The 8,329-nt window shown below is 42.8% G+C and overlaps 1 protein-coding gene across 2 annotated transcripts in view; it reads left to right on the forward strand.

Moving 5' to 3' along the window:
* CNOT10 (CCR4-NOT transcription complex subunit 10) overlaps nucleotides 1-7,195 on the forward strand; it is a 56,368-nt gene extending 49,173 nt beyond the window's left edge. Inside the window, exons 15-19 of one of the 2 annotated variants that reach the window (XM_081072108.1) lie at nucleotides 1,509-1,639; nucleotides 2,206-2,241; nucleotides 2,432-2,559; nucleotides 5,728-5,803; nucleotides 6,722-7,195. In XM_081072108.1, the coding sequence (XP_080928234.1) occupies nucleotides 1,509-1,639; nucleotides 2,206-2,241; nucleotides 2,432-2,559; nucleotides 5,728-5,803; nucleotides 6,722-6,873 (523 nt within the window). In that variant the 3' untranslated portion in view covers nucleotides 6,874-7,195. The remainder of the gene's footprint in view (nucleotides 1-1,508; nucleotides 1,640-2,205; nucleotides 2,242-2,431; nucleotides 2,560-5,727; nucleotides 5,804-6,721) is intronic. The other variant, XM_081072109.1, reaches the window with a different exon arrangement.
* Nucleotides 7,196-8,329: the final 1,134 nt, after the last annotated feature.

An 8,329-nucleotide genomic window follows, 5' to 3' on the forward strand; every position in this document is an offset into this window, starting at 1 on the left:
AATCCTTTGGTTGACATCGTGATTACTATTTTTAAATAATCCCATGTAGATTCTTTACTTGGCATTTGTTGGATGGTTTTTAACTTCATCCCTCCAAATGTCAAAAGAAACAAAATTTCCAGGTTAGCGGTGATTTCTTAGCCTCCTTCTGAGGGATCGGTCAAGCCGTGTCTGGTAATTTCCTTTTTAATTCTCTTAACGAACCTATCCTAAGCATTGGTTTCTTAATCTGCCTTCCCACTGAGGATAAGCAGGTCTTTGGGCATTTGGAAGCCTAGATACTTTAGCAACTTTATCCCACTGCTTGCTGCCTTCTATACACCTAGTCAAGGATACTGGGCTTCAGGTGTCATGAAGGCGTTCTCATTTGTTTAAAAAAATTTTTGTTTTTATAAATTCACAGAAAACAATTTGAAGTAGTTCTTTTAATTCATGTGTTTGTGTTTTGTGATCATTGGTTTGTGGATACTGCTTTAATAAAATCTTTAAAATATTTCAAAATATACTTTCAGTTACTGACTTTTTTTTTTTAATGTCATTTCTGGTAGGATGTTTGATAGGGGAGCAAAGTAAGAGGTCATTGCAGCCTCAGCTAGTTAGAACAAAGAAAGAAATTGCTTAATAATGAGCTTTGGAGTGGTTAATACGCATAAATCCCAGAAAATGTTTAAATTGAAAAGAGCCTAAGATTTGAGGACCCAAGATCCATGTGGACACTCAGTTGTGTCAGGCTAGCCAAAGGTGAGTCCTGAGCTGGCCCTTTCAAAGGAGGAGTTAGATATTGGCTTGTGTAGATGAGGCCTAGCTTTGAGCCCAAGAAGGCAAGGTCACGGGAGCAGTGGGTGTGCTCTGCCCAGGACACTGGGACAAAGAGGCATGTGTAGGGGAGTGAGAATATTGATTGGATATAGGAAAGTGGGACCAAATTGTTGGAGAGCTTTAAATCTATGAAAGTTTTGTTCTCGTGCAGAAAAAGTCATTAAGATTTTGAGCTAGGGTGTAATATGTCTAAGTCTGTTTTAATTTTGAAACATCAATCAGGTGATCATGAGGAAAAGGGCTTAGAGACTGGAAGAAGCAGGCTATTGGAAGCCAGAAGGATGCATGTCTGCCCGGGGCCCGTGGGCATAAAATCGCTGAGGACTCTGATTCTAAGGCCCTGCTTGGTGGGCATCCTTCCTAGAACCGGCCTCTTACCTTAGACCCTCATTATCTTCTTTTGTTAATGTTATTTTCTGTAGAAGTAGAATGCATAAATTGACCAATTGTGAAGTGCTTTCTTAATTAATATGTGTAATTTGTTCCGACTTACCTACTAATGTAAAAATGACCATTGTATATTTTAAGGTAGTTTTAAAGAGATAAAATTTAAGTGACCCTTAATTGATCCATTTATAAACTTAGATTTCAATTCAAGGACTTGAAATATATGAAACATATACCAAATCTTATACTTCAGGTATTGTTGTGATGACCTACTTTTTAGTTTGGAATCTCTTTCATTTTAGGTTTTTGGGCCATTTATACGCTGCAGAAGCCCTCATCTCTTTGGACAGAATATCTGATGCCATTACTCACTTGAACCCAGAGAACGTCACTGATGTCTCCTTAGGGATCTCGTCAAACGAGCAGGACCAAGGTCAATGAGGACACATTTGATTGGAACTGGTCACCATTTCCACTGCCTTCCTGTTGTATCTCAGGATGTGTAGAAATTTAAGGGCACAGTTGTGAAGGGAAGGAAGTTTTAGGTTGGCTGTCCACATTTTTGGCTGTACTTAAATTGTAGTAATTGTTTGCTGAGTAGACCTAGCAGTTGATTACCACATGCTCTAAATTCTCGTGTTTGAAAGGCTGATTGATAGTGTTAGAACAATTCATTTTGATTCTCATACTGTATTTTTCTCTTTGGAGGGATTCCACAATCCAGAGGAAAAGCAAAATACTTCATTCAAAAGTTAGTTTTAAATCATGGCTAAGTTTTTTTTTGAGGACCGAGACTGGGATTCATTTTATTCAAGGTTATTTCTCAGGCATAAGATGGTAGGTGGTGGTAGCATTCTGATGTCTTTTAATAGAACTACAAGAAAAGTAAATACTGTGACAGTTGCCTTGATACTAGATTTCCATTTCATAAAGAAAATTAGATTTTTAGAATATATACTCTGTTGTCCTGTCTCAGATTTGTTTTCATGTCTTTTGTAGGATCAGACAAAGGAGAAAATGAAGCCATGGAATCCTGTAAGTGAGAAGTTTTGTAAATACTTAAGTAGCCTGGCCAGCGTCCCAAAGATTTAGACGTGAGCTTTCTGTGTCCTTCGTTTGTCAGCCTGAGGAGCAGTGCTGCGCTTTATCGAGGAGGTCGTGGATTGGGCTACTCCCTTGCCTTTGGCCCAGCCTCTTCACCAGTGTCTCTGCTCTTTCTCCCCAGCTGGGAAGCGGGCTCCCCAGTGCTACCCCAGTTCTGTCAACTCTGCCAGGACCGTGATGCTATTCAACCTTGGCAGCGCCTACTGCCTAAGGAGCGAGTATGACAAAGCCCGAAAGTGTCTGCACCAGGTGAGGCTGGAAAGGGCAGTGCCAGACCCTCTTAACAGGCAGCCAGTAAAGGGTGTGGAATTTGGGTTTTGTTGTTTTGTTTGAGACTCCTGGTCAGTTGGTTAAACATTGTAATATTACTTTTCCAAGTTTAAAAATACCTTTGCGAAGAACACAATTGATCAGCATTGCAAATGAACCTAGGCATTTAATGGAGAGTTTTTTTCTGATGATTTTAACAATTAAAATTTCAAAAGATTGGAAACCATCTAAATAAGGGACTACTTAAATAAATAATGGTGCATCCATATAACTGAACACAATGCAGCTGTGCACAACATATTAAGTGAAAAGCGCAAGATGTAAAGCAGTTTCTGTATAATCCTGTATATACATAAAGGATCACTGAAACTGCTAACACTGGTTTCAGGGGTGGCAGGATAAGTACTCTGCAGCTAGAACACTAAAATGGGAGACTTTTTCACTAGATACTCCTAGACTTTTTAATTTTGAGTTGTGTGAATCTGTATCTATTTGGAAAGTTAAATTACAAATACACCTTTCAGAAAGATGGAGTTCAGAAAGCCAGTACCAAATAAACTCCACATACTGACAATGTATAACTGACAAAATAGACCTCAGAATTCAACCACTGAAATGCTGCATCATTAGCAGGTCTCCAGGAAAATTCTGATGGGGCTTCTTTAGGTCACGTGCCCATCCCTGGGCCAGTCAGGGCAGGGATCCTAACCTGCAGTGGGTCACATGTCCCGCTGTGGGTAGCCCGAGAGGGATTTCACAGAATCGTAAAGGGGCGACTCCTCCAAAGGATATTAATCCGCAGTTATCAGTAGAGCACTCCCCTCTGTGCTCAGCTGTGGGAATAAGTAAGGGGGCATGACAGAGCCCTGCCCCCACGGGCCTCACGGTTAGGAGACACCTTCCTAAAAGGGGAATCGCAAGGTCAGGGGTGGTACAGAGTTTAAGGGTTTCTAATACAGAAAGTTTGTGCCAGATGGCACGGTCACCAACAGCACAGGAGAGAGCCCACAGCCCCATATGCTTGTCAGAGTAACTGAAATTGAAATTAAGCCTATTCTCAGGAGATAGGGTAGCTTTGGGAAATCTCCCTCCTAGGTAGGCCACTGTGTGCCTCGCAGTGATGAAGCTTACCCTGTGGAAGATAACCAGGAGTGATGTTTACTCAACTTAGTGGCATCTGGTCAGCATTTCTGATCCAAATCAGAAAAGTTAAGTGATGGACTGTCAAGGGAAAGACATATGATATTATCTAGGAGTTGAGTTAACTGGGTAAGAGTTTAAATGGTTCGCTGTTCTCAGTGGCAAGGCGAGGGTGTTTAACAGCTCTTCTGAAAGTGCTCGTGGACTCCAATGACTGCAGCAAACAAGGCTTTGCTCTAAAGTTACAGCGTAGACGGCCTAGCTCAGGACCTGGTACAGCAGGTGGCCATGGCGGCTGCCACTCCCGGAGAGACAGATGGGGTCAGGCCTGGCCTGGTTCGGAGCTGAAGGGGGTTTGTTTTGGTCCCCTGGTTTTTAGGTTAATCCAATGGCTGGACCTTTGTTAATTGGGAGGCCTACCCTGCCTGCGAGGGCAGAATAACGATGCACGGGCTTGGAAAGGGCTCCCAAGTAGCTGTCTGAGAGCTTGTCTGCCCACCGCTAACCATTCTGAACAGCCAGTAAGCAAAATACCAGTAAGTCTCATAATAGAAAAAGCTGCAGACTGTGGTCAATGCAAAGAACAATAAGTGACGTATTAACTAGCCACTTGGAGGGAAAACTGGAGATTTTAATATTCACAAAATGCTGTAAAGGTGATCTTGCCTGTATAAAGTTAGGCCCAGAAGTATAAAATCGCGTTTTCTGAACTGAGTTGTTATACCTCACAGATGTGCTGAAGAATAAAAAGCTCCCTGCTTCATTCATGAGGAACGTAGGAGTATGCTCTAGACAAGAATCCCCCTCTAGTCTGTCGGATTTCTTCTAATGCTGCCAGGAACTGACCTTGGGCAAGTGTTTGGTCCCCCAGACCTCTCCTGCATTCACACTGAGGCCTGCAATGCCCTTTCTCCCCATTTTCTGCCTATCAGCTGTCAGCCCTGCAAGGACCAAGCGGGCTTCCCTTGCCCCAAAACTCTGCAGAAATTCTTTCTCTCTCCATGTTACAGTACTCGCCCTTTCCTCTCTCCCTAGCACTTAGGTCAGTTTGTGTGGACTATTGTTAGTAGTTTGCATGCTCGTTTATTATCAGGGTAAGTCTCCATCTTACCCCGCACCCACCTCTGGTCAATCAGTATTTGTAGAAGGACACTTTCTGGTTAGAAAGCAGTCTGGAAGCATGAGCACCTCCAACTGGAAGAGGGGTGGAGGGAGAGACATGATTTAAAAGTAAGGTGAGGAAATAAACCTGTAACCTCAGCACCTTTGACCAGATCAGTCCAGGTTTCCTTTTCTCGGGACTAAGTGAGAGAGAAACTGCTGACTGGTGATTGGCTCTCAGACCTAGGAAAGGATAGCATGTTGCCTAAACAAATTATTTTATTTTATTTGACTGAATTGTACTGTTTTAGTCCTTAGAATGAAGACATTTACTACGCTTAGTGGTACTTTTTTCCTATATCGCCAACCTTTTAAGTTTCAATTCTTATTACCCACATTGGGAACTTGCAGGTTACAATACTGAGTTGTTACTTAGGAGGATGAACGGGTTACAGGTTTTAATACAAGTGCAGCGGTATCTATGGAGGAAAGCCCCTGGCAGATGTGGATGGATGATTGGAGTGTAGAATCAGCAGTGTCTGACCACCCATCTCATAAACGGAATATAGCCAGGAGACAGGAAGAACCCCAGGCCGGTGAAAACCAAGAGGGAAGAAAGCTTTCCCCATGAAGAACTCATTGTGGATGGGGCAAGGGAAAATAAATATTTACCTGAAAATCAAGTGTCTAGTTTCGTTGGTAGGGCTCAAGGCAAAGAGGGCTGAGGACCATCAGAGCAGAACTGAAGTGGTCCTTAGAGGTCGTGTGGGGAGGAACTGGACTCAGTCGGCTAACTTGGCATTAGTAGGCTGGCATACTCTGCAGTTTTCTGTTTGTTTGTTTTGTGGCATTACTTGGAGTTTGTAAGCTGTTGGGTTTCATGGGTGTCTTTTGTTTTGAGCAAAGGCGGCTTCAATGATTCATCCTAAAGAGGTGCCGCCTGAAGCCATCTTACTGGCAGTTTACCTCGAACTGCAGAACGGTAAGTAATTCTTCTCTCTTCTTCTTCAAAGAGCCCAAGAGTTTTGTTGTCAGCTTTTTCTCTTCAAAATTGAAACTTTGCCTTCCTTGAAGATATTACCCATCAAGTTCTAAATAAAAGTGTGGCTGGGAAGTTTTGGGTATCTTACCAATTCCTATATTTCCTTTTATCTGTGAAAATGTAGAATAGCATAACTTCTGATAATTACAGTTAATCCCTACTAATTAACCTTTTGCTTAGGCAGCCATATGACTACTTGAGAACATGAGTCAGAATGCCAGTTGCTCTGAGTTGTACACCGGAGTGTTTTGAACACAGATGTCATTAATGAGTTTTATAGTAAGCCAGTTCTGGCTGAGAAATATTTGTCCAAACCTGAGTCCAGCATATGTCTCTGGGGCACGTACAGCCTCCAGGATCTGGCTTACTGGAAGAAAGGCTGTGGGCCTACGTAAGGGATAGCATGAAGTGGAAAAGAGATGTGATTCAATAGGAGAAATTAGAAGAGACAGAAATAGTAAGAGTTGAAAGTCGTACCTTCTTGTGGCTTGTGGGAATCCTTACAAGGCTCCCCCTTGGAGCTAAAGAAGGGGCGATAAGTGCCCGGCACCCAGCAGGCCTTGGTTTCCTGAAAGGCGTGATTAGGTTTAGCGCACAGTTCTGGATCCCTTCCGTGCATTCTCCCTGTAGACAAGTTCTCAGCCTGGGCTCTACCGTAAGATCACTGCGGAGCTTTTAAAAGTCCCGTTGCCCAGGTCACACCCTAGATGGAGGCGTTCTGTGATTCCAGTGTGTAGGGAAGGCTGTGACCACAGCCCTTCTAGGTCGTCTTTGAGCTCCCTCGCAGGATTCTGATGGCTTGCTTTGTATGTGACAGTGTTGCTGTAAGCTGTTTTTTAATGGGAGGTGTTTTTGTAGGTAATACCCAGCTGGCCTTACAGATCATCAAAAGGAATCAACTGCTCCCTACAGTGAAAACACTCTCTGAAATGAGAAAGAAGCCAGTGTTTCAGCCTGTCCACCCGATCCAGCCCATCCAAATGCCGGCTTTCACTGTACAGAGAAAGTGATATTTTGCTCTTGGAAAACTTATCTGAGACCCAGGGGAGTATTTATGGACCTTTTTTAGTTGTATCACAGCAAAATGAATAAAAGACAGATGATGAAAAGGGTGCTAGTTTTGAAGACACAATTTAAAATGATTCTAACTCCTGATTTTTTTGCCGGAAGCTTACTTGAAATTAGGGATTCACAAACTCATTTTCATCTGTTTTTCTTTAATCTTTGCTAAACTATTAATTTTGAGTCATTATGTATCTGTGTCATAGGCAATTAAAACATGGTCTTATCAGAACAGTCTTACATAATATATTTTGTCTTTCTTGCAACTGTTATTTTGGCATCTGAAATTTAGTGTTCAAGTTTTAAAAGAGAGAACATCAGCAGTAGGTGTGTACCCCGGAAGCTGATCTGGAGGCAGAGCGGAGAGATTGATGCGTATTATGCCTAGTGGTGACTAAAAGGACCAGAAAATGTACCGAAACCCATAGGGCTAGGTCATAGGCAATTAGAAATCCGTTTGCTTAAAAATTATGCATGAAGACAAACAGGGTTTCGGGCGCTGGTTGTGGGGCACCCTCCCAGGCGCTTATGCAGAAGGTCGGATTCTGGAGTCTGTTAGTGGGAACTCAAGATTTATTGCTAACTTCTTTGCAAATGCAAACAAAAAAGTAAACGCTCCTTTCTAAGAGACAGGTATGTGTTGCGAGATTGACGTGACCAAAATTTGTCCATAGGGTCAATAACGCTAACTTTTAAGTAGGAAAAAAAAACAAAACTAATACAGACTTGCTTTGGAAAAATTGGGTGACCTCCTAGTTAAGATCACATTGGGCAGATTGATGAAATCTTGCCATGTAGGTGCATATCTTGCTGTCTATGTCTCTTGAGTTCCCTAATTTGGAGACCAATTTCAGATAGGGACGTGTAACCCACTAGCCGTATCTATGTTTCACAACTAAGAGAGAGGAGTGTTTGGATAAGCAATGATCTATTTAAAACTTCCTCTGAATTATTCTGGCTGAAGTAAAACAAGGATATATATCACAACTGAGTATATATGATGAGCTCGACATTTCCCACAAGTGATTCGAAGATGGGGGGAGTTTCTTCCTGCACTTCAGCGTGGCGTGGATGTGTGCACGGGGGCTCCATTGCTCATTTGTCACATTGCAGTCATTTTATACACTGCGTAGATTCTTGTCAGGCAGATACGGAAAACAAGTGTTTAATCTTCCTTGGGCCTCTCGAAGCCTTTTCCAGATGAGACAAGAGGACCCTTAAGCTGCACCGGTGTTGGTCCACGTCTGCTGCCTCACTTTCCCGAGTCTCAGTCAAGCAGCAGCTCTAAGAGACCCGCTCACCTGCAGGATGGGAGCAGAGTTGCTTAGCCTGGCCATTTTCTGGAGAGTGAATCCACAGACCTCATCATTTGCTAGGGTCCCACAGTGTAGGGAAAGGCCTATA

Source organism: Rhinolophus hipposideros (genome assembly GCF_964194185.1).
Source record: "Rhinolophus hipposideros genome assembly, chromosome: 14".
NCBI lineage: Eukaryota > Metazoa > Chordata > Mammalia > Chiroptera > Rhinolophidae > Rhinolophus > Rhinolophus hipposideros.